General features: G+C 36.8%; 4 protein-coding genes across 8 annotated transcripts; 2 read left to right on the forward strand and 2 right to left on the reverse strand.

Moving 5' to 3' along the window:
• Positions 1-229: 229 nt before the first annotated feature.
• LOC147563147 (small ribosomal subunit protein uS4y-like) lies at positions 230-2,621 on the reverse strand. Its single transcript, XM_086635282.1, has 3 exons — positions 2,421-2,621; positions 1,520-1,901; positions 230-625 (listed from the first exon to the last, which is right to left on the reverse strand). Exons 1-3 carry the CDS (start codon positions 2,446-2,448, stop codon positions 442-444), a joined length of 594 nt encoding a protein of 197 aa, XP_086491408.1. The 5' UTR covers positions 2,449-2,621; the 3' UTR covers positions 230-441.
• A 4,696-nt stretch (positions 2,622-7,317) lies between these two features.
• Positions 7,318-11,094, forward strand: LOC147563148 (microtubule-associated protein RP/EB family member 1B-like). Of its 2 annotated transcripts, none has more exons than XM_086635289.1 (8): positions 7,318-7,916; positions 8,856-8,924; positions 9,021-9,107; positions 9,547-9,653; positions 9,751-9,887; positions 9,976-10,052; positions 10,467-10,580; positions 10,696-11,094. In XM_086635289.1, exons 1-8 carry the CDS (start codon positions 7,803-7,805, stop codon positions 10,807-10,809), a joined length of 819 nt encoding a protein of 272 aa, XP_086491415.1. In that variant the 5' UTR covers positions 7,318-7,802; the 3' UTR covers positions 10,810-11,094. The 2 variants fall into 2 exon arrangements, with proteins under 2 accessions (XP_086491415.1, XP_086491419.1); XM_086635293.1 differs by lacking the exon at positions 7,318-7,916 and adding an exon at positions 8,245-8,390 and having other exon boundaries at positions 8,743-8,924.
• Positions 11,095-11,438: 344 nt separating this feature from the next.
• LOC147563149 (HVA22-like protein a) lies at positions 11,439-13,962 on the reverse strand. The gene is made up of 5 exons (XM_086635297.1): positions 13,653-13,962; positions 13,514-13,540; positions 12,698-12,820; positions 12,301-12,541; positions 11,439-11,783 (listed from the first exon to the last, which is right to left on the reverse strand). The coding sequence occupies exons 1-5, from the start codon at positions 13,706-13,708 to the stop codon at positions 11,715-11,717; spliced, it is 516 nt and encodes a 171-aa protein (XP_086491423.1). The 5' UTR covers positions 13,709-13,962; the 3' UTR covers positions 11,439-11,714.
• A 1,407-nt stretch (positions 13,963-15,369) lies between these two features.
• LOC147563150 (cullin-3A-like) lies at positions 15,370-21,095 on the forward strand. 4 transcript variants are annotated; one of them, XR_015223525.1, is made up of 3 exons: positions 15,370-16,203; positions 18,506-20,609; positions 20,732-21,095. XR_015223525.1 is itself a non-coding variant. In XM_086635324.1 (2 exons), the coding sequence occupies exons 1-2, from the start codon at positions 16,043-16,045 to the stop codon at positions 20,538-20,540; spliced, it is 2,196 nt and encodes a 731-aa protein (XP_086491450.1). In that variant the 5' UTR covers positions 15,370-16,042; the 3' UTR covers positions 20,541-21,095. The 4 variants fall into 4 exon arrangements, 2 of the variants coding, with proteins under 2 accessions (XP_086491450.1, XP_086491453.1); XR_015223526.1 differs by having other exon boundaries at positions 15,759-16,621; positions 16,761-20,609; XM_086635324.1 differs by having other exon boundaries at positions 18,506-21,095.
• Positions 21,096-21,219: the final 124 nt, after the last annotated feature.

Here is a 21,219-nt window from a genome sequence, read left to right on the forward strand (position 1 = left end):
GTAGAATAACTTTATAAACTCATCTCACAGTAGAATAACTTTATAAACTCATCTCACTACCGTCAATTCGAGAGTAGATCTCGACGGGTAACCCAAGAACAGGCACAGTAAGGCCACTCAGACAAGATCGACACCTCTATGGTGATGAAATTTCATTTACCTACTATGAAACTTTTTTTTTGATGAAAGACCTACTATGAAACTTTTTTTTTTGATGAAAGACCTACTATGAAACTTGAAAACAAGAAGTTATACTAAACAAGTAAACTCAATGTGACAAGAAAAAAAAATTACATAATCCCTTCCTTTATAACATTTACCTTCAAAAGGTTCTAAGTTAAGAAGAATCTCTCTAAGTTTCTCTAATGCAAAATGAGGGAGATAGATATCAGAAAGTGAACCTCATCAGATTTTTTGCTGACAGATGTTGTCAGATATAGCTTAATCTTCATCTTCATCATCACCATCTCCACCACCAGCTTTCTTTGCAGCTGCTTTCATGTTCCTTCTCTTAACTCTCCCAGGTCTTCCACCTCCCAGAGGACTGGTGAGTGAGAAATCAATGTGTTTCTGTGAATCAACCCTCACCATGAAAGAAGGGATGTTCACTACCTGCCTCCCAACCCTGTCAAACCACCATAAGGTTGATATTTAGCCTTCCTAGTTAAATGGGTAATGGGGTAAAACAACAAATAAGCACTCGTAGAATAATTTATCATCACAGTACTTCATCACTTAATAAGATACCAAGTTCCTCGACAATCAAGAACACAATCTGAACAAACAGTCAAACAAGAAGAGATCCATGAATCTACAGAAAGTCTGGATGTATTTGGAAACCCATATATCTAACAAACAAGAAAACTCGTTCTTAGTTGACGAATAATTATGAAATCCCAATATAAATTTCAGAGAGCACCAAGGAGTAGGATGTACTGAAAAACTTACGAATTCAATCAATAAGGATTTACAGACCTTACGAATACAACCAATTGATCATCTGAAACTTACTCAAGTTTATCAAAATCTTACATGTGTATAACCCTTGCAGATTGAAGTCAACTTATACTTCACATTTGTACTCAATGTCATTCTAAAAGCATGCATCGTTACTATTAATTTCACCTGTGCATTAATAATAGTTTCAACTTAGTCCCTCGGCTAGCATCAGACTTGTTAGTTATGTGGATATTCTACACAATTTTATCAATCTAAAACAACCGTCTTCGTCCTAGATAACAATAAACTACAAAGACAACATAGTTTCTAAATGGCGTTTATCCTAAACGAGAGGCTTTACTAGTACAGCTTAAAGCAAATACACATAATGGGTAAATGAAGAGACGTGACAACCAAACTCCACCGAAAAAATGCAACTCCCAAAAAATAATAAATATAACCTACTCCAATTCCAATTTCAGGCAAATAACACAATCTAGGAACGGAAAGTAATAACGGCGGCGTGATATTTTATATATATATATATATATATTATAGCAATTGTGATCTTGTGTTATACCTGATGTGTCTCTGTCTGATGAACACACGTGCGTGATGAATTGACTTAGCCATACCAGACTTGAATACTAGAGTTTGAAGACGACGCTCAAGGAAGTTCTCAACAGTAAGGGCCAAAACGTAATCGAGCTTGTTCTGACTCTCATCCAAAAGTCCGTATCTGTTCATCCTACGAAGAAGAGCTTCACCCTCAAATATACGGCGAGGGTTCTTCTCATCAAGTGTAAGAAGCATTCTAGCAGCATTACGGATACGACTCAAAGCATATTGAACCCTCCACAATTCTCTCTTACATCTCAACCCATACTCACCAACAAGCTTCAGCTCAGCATCCAGCCGCTCCTTCTCATATGGACGACGAGGCTTTTTGAATGTTTTCCCATCTAAAAACCACAAATTACATTTACAATCACAATCTTTCACTATCCATAACTAAGTAACGAATCATAACTAACTAAATCAAAATACTAAAATGGTGTTTGTTTTCTCTCATTGTATGACTCGTCTATCTCTCACTATCTGACTCAACTAGACCTAAATTCCACATGAGCCAATTCAGACCACGAGTTAGAATTCAGATCTGACTAAGACAAAAAAAAACAATGCAAAACAGATTAGAGAAGAATTAGGTCTTCTGATAAAGTAGAAATCTATCATGTAAACCCTAAATGTTTTCCAATGGCTTATGCAAAATGATTATCTCTAAAACATGAAGAACTAAAGCTAAAATGGCAAATTAACCAGAGTGAATCGAAGAAATGAGTTATTAAGAACCATGCGAGCAAGAACTACCTGAGATCGAAATCGAATATAGATTATATTACTTCAATCATCAAACTAGTTTCGGAAGATATCTGATTCGAGAAGATTAACAAGAATTAAGAGAGAGGAAGAAAACTTACAGTTCCGGTAAAAGTTGACGTGGACCATCCTCGATCTTCAACGTCGCCGGTTCAGTTCACCACCGTCCTCCGATGTGCTTGGATTAATGTACTTCAACTGAAATGGCGGAAGGGAAAGTGAAGCAGAAAGTAGTTCTGAGGATTATATACCTGATGAACCTTACGAAACCCTAACTTACTGTTTCATATATGCTGGTCTGGGCTTTAGTGGTTCAGTCTCACAAATTTTAAACACACCGGATTCCGTGATTTCGCTTGACTGGGCCTAGGGGGAATTGTTAAATGCACTCACCATTTTCGTTATATGCACTCATATCTGTTTTTTTTTTTTTGAGAAATTGACTACGATCTACGTTAGTCGTTACAGGACATTGGTACATCGTGAATATGTGATAAGCACAATAACCGCCTAAGTTAAACTTATAATAAAGAAAAGGTATAAAGCCCAACAACATGAAAGAGACCTAAAGCCCGACATACTTATTATATTATTTATACCTTTAACCCAAGGTTAATAACCATGAATTCCACCTCCCATGGGAATCGAATCTATAACCTCCAATTTTGGAATTTTGGAGTGTACATGACAAAAATGATGAGTGCATTTAAAATATGCCTTAGGTCAATCAAGTTTATTTGTATACACCAAGCATTTTCTTTTTCATTGTCGTCAGCGATCTTACCGACCACCACCACTGTCTCATTTTGGGAGGTTTATATTGAAACTCCCTGGAAGAAATTCATACCCCGATCCAGGGTTTTACACTTTAAGAGGAAATACCCCGATTTGGGTTTTACCGGGGCGAAGTGTTCCGTGAGTTGCCAGTCAAAATTGGAGAAAAAGATATTTGTGTCGTAAATGTGTGTTTGGATGACGTGCATGTGTCAATAGTAAAAATGTATTGATACATAAAATTCCTCATTCGATAAAACTGCCCAACCCTCATAAGTAGGGCCATTGACATGGACCAAGTATACAAACATATTTGGTGTTGTAGACCTATTTTCCTCTTCCTGGTCTACTCTCTTTTCCTCCTCTCACACCCCTACCACGATGTTTCTCTGTCGGTGTGTCAATGTTATTTTTTCTCTTGCCCTTCGTATACTTGGCGAAATCAGCACCCATTGTGACTATAGAATGTCAGTTTATAGACCATTTGTCTAAAAGAAAATGTAACTATATCATTAGTCGCAGTGTCTCACTCAAAATTTGACTTCTATCATATACTTATTGGTTATTTCCCTAATGGCCCCCAACTTTGTGACCAGCTTCCCGCTTGGCCCCCTACTTTACGAGAAATACCCATATAGCCCCCTTCCGTTATAACACTGTTACTCTCTCTCCTCCATCTCTTTTTCTCTCTCTGCCATGTCATGCCACATCATCTGTTACGCCACCTCATCACCTTCTCCGGCAGAGGTCGTCGGCCGGCCAAATTTCCGGCCGGCGACCTTCAAACAAAAAAAAAAAAAAAATTATCTTCTTCTTCTTCCTCTATCTCTCCTATTTTTTCTCTCTTCTTCTTCCTTTCTCTCTCTATCTCTCTCATCTTCTTCCTCTCTCTCTCTTCCCCTTTCTTCTCACTCTCTCTGTCTCTCTCTAAAATGGTCGGCGAAGGGTTCCGCCCTTCGCCGGCCATTTTAGAGAGAGAGAGGAAGAAGATGAGAGAGATAAAGGAGAGAAGAAGAAGAGAGAGAAAACCGGAGGGAGAGAGAGAGAGAGGAAAAAGAAGAAGAGAATTTTTTTTTTTTAGTTTGAAGGTCGCCGGTCGGAAATTTGACCGGCAGGCGACCCTGCCGGTGAAGGTGATGAGGTGGCGTAACAGATGTTGTGGCGTGACATGGCAGAGAGAGAAAAAGAGATGGAGGAGAGAGAGTAACGGTGTTATAACGTAAGGGGGTCATATGAGTATTTCTCGTAAAGTAGGAGGTCAGGCGGGAAGTTGGTCACAAAGTTGGGGGCCATTAGGGAAATAACCCTATACTTATTCTAAGGTGTCGTTTGGCAACGCTAAAATAAGTTACTTTTTTGTTTATTTAAGTAGAAAGGTAAAAAAAGTTAGTTTGGTAACGTGAAAATTCCCGACTTCACATAAGTTAAAATTTGACTTTCTTTTAAGTTCATATTTTCAGCTTTTGATTTTATAGTTAAGCAACTTTTCTTCAACATATGCAAGAATGTTACTTTACCAAAAAAATTTATTTATTTATTTACGCTCCACCACCCCAACTAAACTTCCACCACATTGTTGTACCACCACCACCACTATACACTCCACCACCACCACACCTCAAACCTCCACCACCATTATATCTCAACCACCACCACCACCATACCTCCACCACCATTGTACCTTTCCACCTCCATACTTCTACCACCACCATCACCACTGTGTCTCAACCACCACTACCACCAACGTACTTGCACCGCCACCACCATTATACATCCACCGCCACTATCCCATACCTCCACCGCCATCCCCCATACCTCCACCACCATCGTTGCCACCATCATCATACCACCACCACCACCTATTCCAAAAGAGTAATCATGAAAATCATAAATAAATTTAATTGAAATCAAGTATCTTTATGAGAAAAAAATAGAAAAGTAAATTACATAACCAAATTAACTTTTTGACTTTTTTATTTACAAGTAACATTTTCGCCAAACATACTTATGATAATTTTTTACATTTTTGAAGCCAAAAAACTTCTACTACAAGTAAAAGAACTTCTACTTTTGGTTGCCAAACGACACCTGAAACCAAATGGAATTTTTTTTGAAACAGAAACTATAATTTCATTAATAATAAAAATTACATAAGAGATAATACACGATGGAATGTTAGTGGAGTTCCATTCTCCATACAGATTCTCATGCAATACTAGAGCGGCCAATTCATGAGCAACCCTATTACAAGTTCGGGGGCAAAAAAGAAATTGAATTGACTCAAAATAGCTTTCGTAACGTTCGATATCCGAGAGGAAACGTTGTAATTTTCAAGGAGGATCAATGGATGCAGGTGAAATGCTATTAATGAAATTTTTCTGAATCGCTTTCAATTATAACTTTCGAAAAGTTATGCTTTAAAGATAGTTTTATTCTAAGTAAAATTGCATGGACTTCAGCAATATCAGATGTAGAGCAGCAAAGTCGACATGAAAGGCCGGCAAGAAATTCTCCATTCGAAGAACGAGCAACTGCATCACAACTGCATCACAACTGCATCACACCTTGCTCCTTCATTGGAACATGCTCCATCCACATTTTTCTAAACAAAAGAATCGGGTGGAGCAATCTAATGTGGTTGTACTATTAGATTTTGTAGCAATGTTGTGTTTCCCGATTCATAAGGTTGAACTCCGAATTGTCTAAGATCAGTGTTGATATGGAGCATAATCCTTTGAATGTTGTATTCTAAGCTTTCAAAAGTAACTCTGTTGCGTTCTTTCCAATGATTCCAGAAGACAATACAAACTTTATTGAACATGTAGTAGTTACTATTTTGGTTGAGCCACCATTGGAGAAAGTAAGATCGTTTCCTAATTACCTGGAGACGGAGTTGAAAGTTCAAATAAGTCCCAAAGTTGTCTCACTATTGCACAAGAGAGAAACAGATGGTTTATAGTTTCCTCAGATTGATGACAACGAGGGCAAAAAGTGTCGTGAAACAAATCGGTGAATATTCATTTTAACAGCAATTCCCGAATGAATTAATTTCCATATGAAACACCAGACCTTTGGTAAAAGCCCGAGTTTTTGTAAAATCGTGACCAATTTAAAGATTCTAATGCTGTTTCATCAGAATTTGGATTGAAGAGTTCTTGATAACACGGTTTAGTAGAGAATATCCTCTTTTTTTGTTGGTTTCCAAATAAAGTTATCTTCCTTTTCAAAATGCGGTAGCCTAATGCCCAAATTTTATTTGAAAAATCTAGAGGAAATAATGATTGAATAATTGATACACTCCATTGTCTTGTTACTGGATCAATTAAGTCTCTCAACAAACTTATATTAGTTGGCCAGTTTGGGGGCTTTATTCACGACTTCGAATCCAGGGTTCAGTAAAGATCTTAACTGAACTACCATTGCCAATTTGCCATTGACATATCTTTGAAAATAATGGACGTGTCTGAAGTATTGCTTTCCACAAAGAAGATGAAGTTGATGTTGGAACTGCAGTCCAAATACTATTTTGTTTCAAGTACTTTGCAGCGAGAAGTTCGGCCCATTTTGATGGGGGTTGATGATAAAATGCCAAGTAATTTTTGCCAATAATGCTTTGTTCACCAACTCTAAACGTCGAAATCCCAAGCCGCCTACTCATTGTGGGAGGCATGTGTCCTTCCAATCGATAAAGTGTAACTTTCGAGAATCTTCTGAATGTCCCCACCAAAAGTTGCGTTCAATCTTTTCCATCTGTCTGATTACTCCAATAGGAATCTTAGCCATACTCATAAAGAAAATTTATAAAGAAGAAAGTACGGATTTAACAATAACACTCCTTCTTGAGAGATCATTTTTTGTTTCCACCTGTCCATCTTGCCTCGAACCTTTTCGAGTAAAAACTGATAAGAATTAATTATTGTATCAAGTTTAAGAATCTCATTTCTCAAATATCTTTCATATATAGTCATTTGTCCCACTTCTAAGAATGAGGCAGTTTCTATTTTTAATTCATCAGATACGCCTTTGCTGAAGTATATTGACGATTTGTGAAAATTTATCTGTTGTCCTGAAAAATTTGTATAAAGGTGTAAAACTTGATGAAGTCCATAAAAATTCATGATATTGCATCCACCAAAAATGAATAGATCTTCCGCAAAGAGCAGATGTGAAATTGGAGGAGCTAAGCCATTAATCTTATACCCTTGAAAGAGACCTGATATTTGTGCGTGAGACATCATAATAGAAAACCAAATGGATTGGTTGCTCATGCAATTGGGTGGTGCCCACAGAACTTTAGAATTTTTTAAAATTAATTTTCAGCCGATAATTAGAAAAACATTTTTTTATATATTGGGAGTGTGATTCTTCTTCTTGTCCACTGCCTTTACTTTTCTTTCGCTTTCAGTTACTTCAAAACCCCCCACCCTCCCCTCTGTCCCCTATTCTCTCTCTCTCTCTCTCTTCTGCAAATCTTTGATCCATCCCCTTGTTTCTTCAGCCTCTAGCAAACGATCTAAACCCTAGAAAATCGCCGCAATTCTTTCGCATTTCGTTTTCAGCAAAAGTCTTTTCATCTTCAAATCCTTCAATTTGGATTCCCTCGTCAAATCTTGTTTAACGAAAACAAACGAATTTTCTGTATTTCATTTTTCATTCAAGAGATCGACATTTGAAAAGAAACCCTTTCTCATAATTTAGAATTTCTAGTAATGGCGATGGCAGCGAGTATAGGGATGATGGATAGTGCTTATTTTGTGGGTAGGAGTGAAATTCTGGCTTGGATCAACGCCACTCTCCAACTAAATCTCTCTAGGGTTGAAGAGGTATTATAATCTTAGGTTTTTCTGTTACCCTTTTCCTGTAATTTTGATGGGTTTCGTGTTGATTTCGATTTTCTTTGATAGTCGGTTAATTTTTTTTAGTTTTTGTCAAATGAATTTGGCCTTTTAGGGTAATTGATAGGCAAGGCATCGACTTTCTTCTTTTTAGCATTTTAAATTTGTACGCAAGGCATTTTGTCATTCTTGCTTTTTTTTTTTGTTTGTGGGGGTGGGGTTATTAGATGACCTAATTGATAGATGAAAAGTAAATGTCAAATCACTTCTCTTTTCTTTTTTATCTTGCATCTATTCTGTGACTTTTGTTTTCTTTGTGTAAAAGAAGTATAGGATCTACCAATTAAAAAAATAAAAATTTGGAACATTGCATGCATTTGAAATTTGCCCTATTGTTCATCTTGTATGTACACTTCTCTTGATAATTGTTTACCTTTTCCATTTCAGCCTTGAAGAATTTTGGTAAATGAATTGAGTTATATAGTTTGATCAAGGCATTCCGTCTTTTGATAACTCTAGGGTTACCCTATGTTGTTTGAGGCGAGGCGTAAGGCGAAGTGGTGCGCCATCGCCTTACGTCAGCTAGGCTAAGCGAACCCGATGATGGGGGAAACACCTTTTATGCATTTTTCATGTTTTCATCAGTATTCATGATATTAATACAAAACTAAAGATTCATCTTTAAGAAAAAAGTAGGCATGCTGACTTGGGGCACGTGGCTCCTAGGCGACGCCTTTAACTACGTATGGGATACCTTGATTTAAGTTCACAAAATGTTTCATATAGTAGTAACACTTCAATGTTGCGTGTATAGGTCTATGTGCGGCACCTGATTTTGGCAGTAATGCACTAGATGAAGGCTTATGCTTGTTTTTTAGTCGACCTTTTCTCTCTTTGTTCATATTGATTAAAAAAATATTATGGTAGGCTGCTTCCGGCGCTGTTCAATGTCAAATGATGGACATGACCCATCCTGGAGTTGTCCCAATGCACAAGGTATAACCTTACCTCGTATCTAGCTTGTTTACCTGTTTTCATTCTATTTCGCGATATCTGTCTCAGAGATGATCTAATTAAGCTCGGTTTATTTAGGTGAACTTTGACGCGAAGACGGAATATGACATGATTCAAAACTACAAGGTTCTGCAAGAAGTCTTTAACAAGTTAAAATTAGAAAAGGTACTTGTTGTGTCTTTTATGCTGTATTTCAAGCATTTCTGTATCAGATTTAAGTTCTTTCAACTCTAAATATTACTTGGTATATCTCATGACCTTCATGATAACCTAAATGCTGATTGGTTAGATTTGGTTTAGTTTGTATTGTATAGAGAGTTTTACTAATGAATCACGATTCACGAATAAATGGTTTGCATGGTCAAACTTCATTTCTTTGAACTTTTAGTAACTTTATCTTCTTCATATGTTACCCATCATTTGGATAGTGAAATTCATCAGAACATTAGATTTGCTCAATAAATCTAGTGACGGTCTAGAATACTTGAATGCGTCAGGTTCTAGATGTGCTATTATTAACGGGGTTTTAATTGTTAGTATGAAAAGATCGATCTTGATTAAGATATTGTACTTGTGTGCTAATTTATGAACTCTATTGTGACAGCATATTGAAGTTAACAGGCTTGTGAAAGGACGCCCTTTAGATAACTTGGAGTTCTTGCAGTGGCTAAAACGTTACTGTGATTCTGTAAATGGTGGCATTATGAATGAGTAATCAACTTCTTCTTATCTCTTTGTCATCATCCTTTGATATATTATCAGTAGATTCAGTACCCTAATCTCTTAAATCTATAATTTTTTTGTTTAGGAATTACAATCCAGTAGAGAGAAGGTGCAAGGGTGGGAAAGAACGGAACCCGAAGGGAGTTAGCAAAGTCACGAAATCGTTGCAATCAAACAACTTGCCTACCTCTGGAGATGCAACTGGTGTCAGTAAAACTGCTGGTTAGCTCTTGAATTGTGCAACAATCTTTTATGTTTGTGCATGATCCATCTCATTGAACTTGCATGAAGTTGAAATGTATTGTTGTAGGAGCTAGACAGGGGAAAACATGTCCGATGTCTGGCGTTGCTGACTGTGGTAGTGAAATTCAGGCACTCTCTGGGAAGGTATATTACGTATCCTATTGTTGAAAAACGTTCTTTTTTTTTTTTCAGAATTGTAAGGACATACTAGTATCCTGTTTTTGAAAGAGCCTAGTTTTCGTGACACTTGAAGTAGAGGATTTTATCTCCTAGGAGTAGACATTTTAGGTCAACCAACACAGAGAGCTCCACCAAGACTATATCCTTCTTAAGTAAGGATACTGAATTCGTCTAGTGTAACTGTGGGGGAGGGGGCAGTTTTAAGATTATATATGAAATCTATTTTTTCAATCCCTACCAACATTTTTAAGATTTTTTTATCTCAAATTAGTGGAAGAACTACTATGGTTATTATTAGGAAGACAACTAATCTAACACAAAATTCTTCCTAGTTCTGTATGTGTTGAGTAATAGTTATGATGCTCTTCCTGATTACAGGTAATGGATCTGAAGCTCTCGGTGGACCATTTGGAAAAAGAAAGAGATTTCTACTTTGCAAAGTTGCGAGATGTTGAAATACTTTGCCAAACTCCGGAGGTGGAACATCTAACGGTAAATTCTTTCTCTTTCGTTGCCTGCACAACTTTTAATGGTAATGATGTTTTCAATTTAGCTTCTCAAATCCTACTATCGGTGTATAATTCTCTTTTTTTCCCTCTATATTTAGGTAGCTGCAGCAATCAGAAAGATCTTATATGCAGTTGATGCGAAAGAGTCGGCTCTTGCAGAAGCCCAAGAAATCATTGCATCAACTACCGAAGATCCCGAAGCAACTGAGTGATTTTCGATTAGGTTGAAGCTAGTGGAATTGCATAGTTTTTTGCTTACATGGTAAGACTAGTGGAATTCTGATGAATGCTATACCTTCAAGTCTTCCTCACTCAGACTACATTCAAGTAGTCCACATTAGATTGAAGCTTTTGAATTTTTTTCTTCTTTTGGTTCTTTCATTCTGTGGGTGGGTAAGAAGAATCTGCCATCCACTTTTATGTACTGGATTATCGATAACTGCAATGAAGTAACCTCGACTTCTTGAATGACTTACAAAAGATTACTTTTTCACAAATGTTCTTCTTTCAAATTTATACTATGATATTGTGATTTGCCATGATCGCAATTCCTCTAATATAGTAAACAAATTATTGGACCCAGCAGCAGAACTAGTAAGAACTGCCCTGATAGAAGCATCAAATGGAACTCATGTTCTTTGACATAATCATCTTAAAAGGGTGACTGTATCTGTATCATATGCTGAGAAGGAACAGAACAAAACAAAACCACATACATATTGGATTTGTGCTTAGAATGACAAGTTAGGACAATATCAATAACTACTAGGGTTCGGGTCGTTGGATCATAATTAATCAGACACAACCAGTTGATTCTCTCTTGTACATTTCACGAAGGACATAAACAAACACAACTGCATTCACATGAAAACTAAAACCATTGTAATTTGGTTGTTGTTCTACTAGAGATGCGGTGACACCAAAAAAAGAAAAAAAGAAAGAAAGAAGAGGTCTGAGACTACAATTACATTGCTCAAATATTAACACCACAACTTTAAGCTTAGAAAAGTGAGACAATTCAAGTATAAATAACACAACCAGACTAAGACTGAGAGGTTCTCAACCTAACCTAAGAAAAGTGGTTGTTAGAGATGATGGATAGCTAATAGTTACAATCTCAATATCTATAATCCCCATCAAATATCATATAGTTGGTAGTGTCCGTCAACCTTGCTTCCTTATCAGCCTACAAAAACAAAAAACAATTTACGCCCATCAATCGAAACCTTCACTACAATATCTGCATTATCTTTTTGTGTGATTTTACGGGTAGGTTGACACTGTAACCAAGTTAAGAAGAGTTCTTAACACCGTTGGCCGTATGGAGTTGATGTAAATGGAAAGCCCCACATTGCTTAGGAAGACTTTCTTGGCTTGTAAAGTGGCATTTTGTCTTCTTATTTTAGCTAGGCAATTTTGGTGTCCTCGGCCTTAGCATGGATGTTCTTCATACATGCCTCATGCGAGAAAGAAAATGTGCCGTATTGATCTGGCCGGTTGGTCGGACGTGTACGTAAACTAGAGAGAATGGCAGGATTTACTTACAAAGAACGAAATAGGAGAGTATGACTGCCATTCGTTTAAAGATGGTATCTCGAGGTTTTATTCTTATCTTCTTAGACATCGATACTTCATTATATGCAAGCGTGGAGTACTTAATAAATATGAACACTGTGACCATGACTAGTTCTAAACAAACATACCTTGCTAATGAGCCTCTCAAACGCTTCTGTTCCATTTTCTCTTATATATTTCTCTGCAGCTGTCAAAATATCCTCTTCCTTAATATCTTTCTTACCCCATGGGACATACCAGATATTGATCGATGGTGGGTTGATAAGCATCGGTCTAACAAAATGTTCATAGACATATGCTGCCCCACTGAAATAAGGCAAAACTAACCAGCAAGTGCCGATCAACTTTGCATATGACCAAAAGGGCAACCTGCAATCAGAACGTCGAATTAGTAACCTGCAAATGTCATTAAAACCTGAAATCATGGCATGTAGGAAGTCAAGAGAACAATCTAAGAGAGCTTCATTTGTTCTAGATGAAAGGAACACATACAAAACTTATACGCGCGTGTCTTCCATAACTTACCATTCAATGACTCGAGCAAAAGTAAGCTCGAAGAGGGTGATCATGGAGTAAAGAACCCAATATGTTAGCCATTGCTGATCGTCAACAGGAGTCTTACTCTCGATTGCTTGAACTGATGCATATCTGTAAAGACGCCAAAAGAATGCAAGTTCTCATTTTTATCATTACCTAGAAGAGGTTAAAAGATATCGACTTTATGCATATTGACAAAGAAACTCGATAGAGATAGTAATGAAGCTCCAACTCCATTTGGTCTGTGGTCGGAAAACATGTTTACAAAAACCAATTTACACCCAATCTAATCTAAATCTTTTATTCTTCATCAAAAAAAAAAAAATCTAAATCTTTTATCACATCCAATTGGCTCCAAGGAAAATAGCACTTTTTTGGGTATCAACCCAACTGGCTCCAAGGAAAATCAAACTTTTTTGGATTTGAGAAACCAAAACTTCTCAACCAGGATCATAATTTCTTTCGATTTTAACAATCTCAACTCCCCTCACTGATTGTACCAAACTTCCCTTACTACTGATTGAACCTATACTAGGATATCTTAACTTATGTTTTAACCTGAACTGAAAATCAATGTAAATTGGTTGAAGTTGAGACCATAATTTAAATATAATATTAAACCATACTAGTACAATTTTCAAATCAATGTTAGTACTTTTAAACAACTTTTTTTTTTTTTTGTTAAGAAGTACTTTAAAACAACTTAAAATATTAAAATTTCAAGAAGACCCCTTTTAGGTCATCAAAGAATATAGGGTAAAACAAGCAAATATAATGAACCAAGTAAAACCAGATATTACTCACAGTGGATAAACAAGAGTAATCAAAGGTCTGCAAAAAAGTAAACATAGATAAACCCATATTAGCAAAGAAGAAGAAGAAGAAGAGGAAGGAGGATGAGAAATTTCTACTTTATTGAAGGGGGAAAGAAAAGGAAAAATACCCAGCAAGAATATCAAAATTTGTAACCACTACTTTGAGAAAACTAGCTAAACCCATCTCTATCTTTCTTCCTTCTAAACAAAACCCCCTTTCTTTTTCAGCAAATCTGTTTTGATTTTCTCAAATTCTTCTGTTTTGTTCTTAACTGTGAAACATAAACAACATTGAAGTAATCTGAACACTGATGATGAGAGAGAAAGGGTAGAGATAGAGAGAGAGAAGTCAGGAAATGCAGTGGGTGTGAATACTGAGCTCACAAAACACAAGCTAACAATCCTTCTTCGTAGTTCAGAGAGTCTTACCAAAATTAATGGGGGGTTAGGTGGGGTCTTTCTTTTTTGTCGAGGACTGAAAATGAATATTAAATTGACACTGGTATTCAAATAAATAACGGATTTACCAATCTCTCGTATCTTCTTATTTTTGACTATTTGCGTTATTTACGTCGGTCGTAAGTCGTAACTCGTATATAGGCCGTAAGGGACAAAACGGTAAGTTATTAACACGTGCTAGTCACTTTAGCCAGCTGCCATTTGGGCTGAATAGTTAAGCCCAATAAAAACTTGAATGGGCCAAGTTTAGCTTAAAAGAGATTTTAAGGCCCATTTAGGTGTCCATTAATTTAGGGAAGTTTTTCTAATAAATTAGTCATTTTATCATATTTTATTAGTTAAATCTAGTGGTGGAATGATATAATAATGGTAATTATTAAGGAATGATTTGAGTGGTTTTATGAGTGTATGATTGTTAGGCTTGGAATAAGGTTTAAATGTTACCCATAGTAAAAACATTATTAAGAGTAAATAATTTTCACCCCTAGAAGCCTAGAATTACTCCCACATATCCCAGTATCAAGGGACCAGTTGTTTCTAAATAGGTGAAGTCCCTTATATGGAGAATCTGGTTGATGAACTCCAAATTGAAAAAGAAGAGAGGTAGGTTGGTAGTGGTCGTTTTTGAGTTGTCCACTACAAAGAATGTAGTGTAGTGAATGACATGTATATCAATTTGACTATAAGTGGTAGCTTTTTACATCACCCAATGACCTTACAAATAGAAAAATGGGTTTGTGTGATACGTCGGGACCAAGGTGAGACGTTCCGTTATTGTTACGGACAATTGTTTCTGATTGTGCGAATTTTCGGCGAAAATCCCACCCGAAAAAAAAAAGAAAAAGAAAAAGTGTTGTGTGAATAAATTTGATAGGATCATATTAAACAAACCCCTTCAAGTGTTTGTGGGTGAATGACATTGTGTGCCTTGAATTTCCATTAATAAACAAATCCACCTTCTAACATCCTTTTACAAAGGGAAGTTTTAAATGCACTCACCATTTTAGTTAGATACACTCACAAAAAAAAGTTAGTAGTATATGTTCAAGGCTTAGGGGATGTGAGTGTAGATAACAAAAATTGTGTGTGCATTTGACATTACCCGCTCACAAATTAGACTACCCAAAAGCCACGTCTATAAGCGGCCAAATGAGTGCCTTCTCCATTCCATTGGGGCCTTTTGAGCCATGCCTCTGGGCACCCCTTTCTGGGCCGTTCTCTTGGGTCCTGGCTTCTTTGTGTTCAGAAGATTGCTCGAGAATGAAGGACCCATACTTAATGGCCCAACATTTGAGGTGTGTGAATAACAACATTTGAGCCTAGTGTGGTACGTGTGAATATCAATAATTGAGACCCTTTTAATACTTGAATTGTTTAAACTTTAATGAGCCCATCCTGACAGTCATAACAAATGATAGCTTAGTTGATAATTCATCTAATTTGTTGCACGGAGATCTTGAATTCAATCGTGTGGAAATGATATGAACTTCGGTATAACAAAAAGTAATTAGACTAACTTTATGTCATTAATAGTTGGACTGATTAAATTCAGTAGTTATCGTTCCAATCACATCCTACCGGTTTATAGGGCTAATCTGCGAGGTACTCGTCCAACCTCAGTCCACAACCGAACAGAAGTAGAGAGACCCATGGTTTAGAGAGACCCATGGTTTATTGGCTAAATAACAAATATTATTAGGAGATATTTTTTCGTCTTTGTCCCTAACTATTGATTGATTAACATTCTTTAAGTATAGATTTGGGTCATATATTTAGTCAATTAAAATCATCTCAACAAGTTTCTCCTTTAAAACCTAATTTACGGAATTCCATTTCTTTCTCTCTCTAAAACCCTCATCCCTTTTCTCTCTCACGCACCCACCCTAATTATCCCTCGAAATCTTTTTCTTCTATCTAATATGATTTGAAAAAAGGGTTTTGATGATATCACGAGAAAAAATGATCTAAATCCAAAGGTCAGTTGTACTATTAGTTCCTAATAAATTAGGTCTCGTGAGATTCTTGAGTTTAGGTTAGAAATTAGATTTGGGGTTCTGAGATGAGTAATCAGAAGAGAAGGAATTTTCAGATAGAAGCGTTTAAACATCGAGTTCAAGTTGATCCTAAATATGCAGAAAATACATGGAAGATATTGGAGCATGCTATTCATGAGATATATAATCATAACGCAAGCGGACTTAGTTTTGAAGAACTTTATAGGTAGTGTTTTTCTTATCTTGTTTCATTTACTTCTTTTTTTGATTGATATTCATTGTGTTTGTTCTTAACCTAATTTGTAGAAATCATTAGGTTTAACTTATGGGTATCTTGTGATTTGATGAATTTAATTGGCGAAACCCTTTATTCTGTGTTTGTGTTCAATTAACTGTGGATTTTATCTCTTGGGTTTGTCTAAGAAATTCAATTGTTCTCTAATTATGAACTAAACCATTCTATCCACCATATATGCATTGGGTGTGCTCTAATGTGCTCTATCTTTGCTCATTTGTGCCTGATATTTGTCTGTTTAGTCCATAGTTAAGGTTTGTTCTTTCGCAATAGTTGGACATAATTGGGTGAATTTGTGATAATCAGTGATCTACCCTTGGCGCCTGGTTTTGATCTTGTTGTTATGTTTGTGGATATCTTGATACTCCAGAAACAAGCCTCTTCTGACTTCCCGAGCGTTTACGCATTAGTCGCTTCGGTTGTTTTGATTAATGAATCTTATGAATTATTGCTTGTAGCTATAATTGGAGTATTATGATGTGTGTAAGGGACCTGGGTTTTGTCCATTTCTATTTAATGGAGTTAACACAGTGGATTTGCTTGAGAGTTTTCCTTTAAGTGGGTGAGTTTGGAGAATTTTTCCTTCTTTTGCAAGTTAGGAATCTACATCGAACTTAATATGTAGCAATCTAAAGAAGGCTGAGAGAGGTCCACGTACAAATTTGCTTTATCGTGCATGGTACAAAATTTTTGGCGAGCCATTTGGTTTGGAGATATAAATCATAGTGAAGACTTCTCCATGCTTCTCTTTACCATCTTTCACAGGTGCAATTGTATGAAGCTAAGTTGTACTTTGAGGATGTGGAGATGAGGTGCAGAACCTGTCAAGTAATGGCGGAATTGTAGTTAAAATTGAGCTTGAAAGACCGAAGCATTGAAGAATAGATCCAACTCTTTTGTCTACCTGAAGTTCGGTTTGGCCTCTGGTGGGGCTTTGACCTGTAAATTCACTCTTTCCAGGTTCATAGTGGATCACTAACGGGTTTGTTACTCTGGTGTTTGTTAATGAATGAGCACTTCCTGATGGAAGATAGGATGGGACAGCTCTGGCAGAAAGTTTAAGGTTGCAAACTATTGAATTGAAAGAGGATGTGTTTCTTGGAGCTGTAATATGAGAACATTGAGAAGTGGAAATGAATTATTTTGCATTCGTGCAACAGCTGTGTTTGTGAGATGAACCAATATCTTCAAGAGTTAATTGATCTATAGTGAGGAGAAAGCTCTGGTTGGGTTGATATAACATATAATGGCCAGCTCATTTGGTTTGGACTGGCAGTTGCTTGATATAATGGTTGACAATCAGAATTTGTGGTGCGACATTTGTTCACTGCTTGGTTCTTTGTGTTTTATTGTGGTACATGTGCAACTTGTAAATTATTAAATAGCTTTCTAAGTCTTGATAGTGTTTGAGGAGCGACTAGTCCAGTAGGGTATGAGAATAATCATTAGTCATATGCTATGGAACAATTGGTCCTTCTATTTGAGTTTTTGATGGCTTTAATAGAGTTGATAGTTATTCTTTTTCTCGTATACCGTTGAAAACTATAAAACTATTAACTATCTTTCCTTACTCCCTTTATTGTGTTCCCTTATGTTTCTTATTTGATATGCTTGGTCCTCTTACTATACGTCAATTATCTATTTTAAGTAGAGATTTCTTAGTCTCTTGGAGCACTGAACTATTTTGGTACTTTATTGTCTTCTGTGTCTAGTTGTGAATGCTCTTGTTTTTGACTCTTATGAGATATTCATGATTCTCAGTTACTGTTGTAATAGTGCGAGTCAGCATCTTGTTCTCTGAGTTCTAATGTGCTTTTGTAGATTTTATCTCACGACCTTACAAGTTCTAGATTTATGGTTAGGTTATGCATCTACGCGAGCAACACCAAATATTTTGGCATTATGTGCCAACATTTGATGTTTTAACTTCGTATCAACTGTACCGAGTTTTTGTTACGTGTGTCACTATTTTAGGACTTGAATTGCTTGTGATCTTTAATTATTTGGTTACTCTGTATTCTCTATTTTCGTGTTCCTCTTATTTTCCATTATGAAACTTCTTATTCTTCAAACCATTTCAGAAAACCTTATTCACGAGTGCATCATCACTTTGTGTTGATTGATCTTCAACCTGATAGTTCATTGCAGTTACTTTTCTGCTTCAGGTCGTGTTTTACTTATCATCAGATTTGTATCAACCTAAATTGTGTTTCTGTATCTGATTTGGGTTCAGGAATGCATACAATATGGTACTGCACAAATATGGAGAAAAGCTATATTCAGGTCTTGTGACAACTATGACAGAGCATCTAAAAGAAATGTCGAGAACAATAGAAGCTGCTCAGGGAGAATTCTTGGAAGAGCTCAATAGGAAATGGATGGACCATAATAAGGCTTTGCAGATGATTCGAGACATATTGATGTATATGGATAGGACTTTCATTCCCAGTACACACAGAACCCCAGTTCATGAGCTTGGGTTGAACCTTTGGAGGGACAACATCATCCACTCCAAGAAAATCCAGGCAGTACTCGTAGATACACTTCTTGATCTTGTGCACAGAGAACGAACTGGTGAAGTTATAAACAGAGGCTTGATGAGGAATGTTACTAAGATGCTAGTGGACTTGGGTTATGCTGTTTATCAAGAAGATTTTGAGAAACCCTTTGTTGTAGCTTCTGCCAATTTCTACACAGGTGAATCTCAACAATTCATCGAGACCTGTGATTGTGGGGATTACCTAAAGAAAGCAGAGAGACGTCTCAATGAAGAAATGGATAGGGTCTCACACTACTTGGATGAGAGGAGCTTAACTAAGATAACTAATGTTGTGGAGAAAGAGATGATTTCAAATCACATGCTAAGATTAATCCACATGGAAAATTCTGGCTTGGTTAACATGCTCGTGGATGACAAGTATGAGGACCTAGAAAGAATGTACAATTTGTTTCGTCGGGTCCCAGATGGTCTCACAACTGTAAGAGATCTGATGACCTCTCATCTTCGAGAAACAGGTAAGGAGTTAGTTACTGATCCAGAGAGGTTAAAGGATCCCGTGGATTTTGTTCAAAGACTACTAGATCAGAAAGATAAATATGATAAAATTATCACATCTGCCTTCAATAACGACAAAACTTTCCAAAATGGTCTGAACTCTGCATTTGAGTTCTTTATTAATTTGAATCCCCGGTCTCCTGAGTACATCTCGTTGTTTGTTGATGATAAACTCCGTAAAGGTCTGAATGACGTAAGTGAGGAAGATGCGGAAAATGTCCTGGACAAGGTAATGATGCTCTTCCGGTACCTTCAAGAGAAAGATATCTTCGAGAAATACTACAAGCAGCATCTAGCTAAAAGACTTCTCTCAGGAAAAACTGTTTCTGATGATGCCGAAAGAAGTCTGATAGTTAAGCTCAAAACAGAATGTGGATATCAGTTTACTTCCAAATTGGAGGGAATGTTCACGGACATGAGAACCTCTCAGGATACAATGCAAGGCTTTTATGCAAATCAAGCTGGTGATATTGTGGATAATCCCACCTTAGTTGTTCAGATCCTCACGACAGGGTCTTGGCCAACTCAAGCAAGTCCAACTTGTAATCTACCAGCTGAAATTATGGGATTATGCGAGAAGTTCAAGTCATATTATCTAGGAACTCACAGTGGTCGAAGATTATCTTGGCAAACAAATATGGGAACAGCCGATATTAAAGCAACTTTTGGGAAAGGAAAGCATGAACTGAATGTTTCGACTTATCAAATGTGTATCCTTATGCTGTTTAATAACGCGGATCGATTGACCTATAAGGAGATAGAACAGGCCACCGAAATACCCACGCTAGATTTGAAGAGGTGTTTACAGTCTCTGGCTTGTGTTAAGGGAAAAAACGTTCTCCGAAAAGAACCAATGAGCAAAGACATTGGAGAGAACGATGCATTCTTGTTTAATGAGAAGTTCACCAGCAAGTTCTATAAAGTGAAGATAGGAACTGTGGTTGCTCAGAAGGAATCTGAACCAGAGAAACAAGAGACTCGGCAGAAAGTGGAGGAGGATCGGAAGCCTCAGATTGAAGCAGCAATAGTGAGGATCATGAAAGCAAGGAGAGTATTGGATCATAATAACATTGTGGCTGAAGTTACGAAGCAGTTGCAATCAAGATTCCTACCTAACCCCGTTGTTATAAAGAAAAGACTCGAATCACTCATTGAGCGGGAGTTCTTGGAGAGAGACAAAGTCGACAGGAAAACATATCGTTATCTTGCTTGAAATATACAGCTAAGCAGTGCCATGTTAGCTTATTATTCCAAAGGCTGAGTACACTCTTCTCCTTTTTTGGTAAGAAAGAAACTTCTGACTAATATTTGAATGAACATTTATTTACTTCCAAGCCAATGCTTCCTGTACCTGCCAGTTCCAACATTATTTGTTTTTTGCTTTTTGTGGCAATTTATTGCTAGGGTATGTCTCTACATGACTACATGTGAAGCGACTCATTTTTAGACTGGCAAATCTCACTGAAACTATAATCGACTTGAAGATATTGATCATTTGAATTCACTTCGATCTGGGGTAAGTTTTTTTTACATGAACATGTTATTTTGGCAAGGCTCGGTACTGCAGGAGGCAAAAGAAACCAGAAGGTATCTCCTGGGACACTGAAGTGTAGTTTCACATGTCCTTTCTTTTGGGTTTATAATAGTTCAAGTGGCAATTGTGTCGGATTTGGAGTTAAAACCCAAATGAAAAACTTTATTTGAAAGTGTAATCTTACTCTATTACATTTTTCATCTTGTTTCAGTCATATTGGTAAGAACACAAAAACGGTATGGTGCACTAGAAGTTTGATTATACTGAGATGCACATATATGAATGCCGACTCTCTCTTCGAAGTCTTGCAATTATCTTAGAAACAAAACCCATCTAAAAGGTACTATCTAATGGTTGC

Source organism: Eschscholzia californica, unplaced genomic scaffold (assembly GCF_041429995.1).
Source record: "Eschscholzia californica isolate CP2 unplaced genomic scaffold, dmEscCali1.0.p SCAF_1, whole genome shotgun sequence".
In the NCBI taxonomy this organism is placed as follows: Eukaryota; Viridiplantae; Streptophyta; class Magnoliopsida; order Ranunculales; family Papaveraceae; genus Eschscholzia; species Eschscholzia californica.

What these genes read in the sequence shown, in the direction of transcription:
- LOC147563147 (XM_086635282.1), bottom strand. Translation starts at nt 2,448, where the DNA reads ATGGTCCACGTCAACTTTTACCGGAACT. An exon ending in CGTCAACTTTTACCGGAACT is followed by an intron (nt 1,902 to 2,420) that starts GTAAGTTTTCTT and finishes TGTGGTTTTTAG; the next exon opens with ATGGGAAAACATTCAAAAAG. An exon ending in ATCAGACAGAGACACATCAG is followed by an intron (nt 626 to 1,519) that starts GTATAACACAAG and finishes GTGGTTTGACAG; the next exon opens with GGTTGGGAGGCAGGTAGTGA.
- LOC147563148 (XM_086635289.1), top strand. Translation starts at nt 7,803, where the DNA reads ATGGCGATGGCAGCGAGTATAGGGATGATGGATAGTGCTTATTTTGTG. An exon ending in ATCTCTCTAGGGTTGAAGAG is followed by an intron (nt 7,917 to 8,855) that starts GTATTATAATCT and finishes ATATTATGGTAG; the next exon opens with GCTGCTTCCGGCGCTGTTCA. An exon ending in TGGTGTCAGTAAAACTGCTG is followed by an intron (nt 9,888 to 9,975) that starts GTTAGCTCTTGA and finishes GTATTGTTGTAG; the next exon opens with GAGCTAGACAGGGGAAAACA.
- LOC147563149 (XM_086635297.1), bottom strand. Translation starts at nt 13,708, where the DNA reads ATGGGTTTAGCTAGTTTTCTCAAAGTAGTGGTTACAAATTTTGATATT. An exon ending in TTTGCTCGAGTCATTGAATG is followed by an intron (nt 12,542 to 12,697) that starts GTAAGTTATGGA and finishes TTCTGATTGCAG; the next exon opens with GTTGCCCTTTTGGTCATATG. An exon ending in TTGAGAGGCTCATTAGCAAG is followed by an intron (nt 11,784 to 12,300) that starts GTATGTTTGTTT and finishes TTGTTTTTGTAG; the next exon opens with GCTGATAAGGAAGCAAGGTT.
- LOC147563150 (XM_086635324.1), top strand. Translation starts at nt 16,043, where the DNA reads ATGAGTAATCAGAAGAGAAGGAATTTTCAGATAGAAGCGTTTAAACAT. An exon ending in AGTTTTGAAGAACTTTATAG is followed by an intron (nt 16,204 to 18,505) that starts GTAGTGTTTTTC and finishes ATTTGGGTTCAG; the next exon opens with GAATGCATACAATATGGTAC.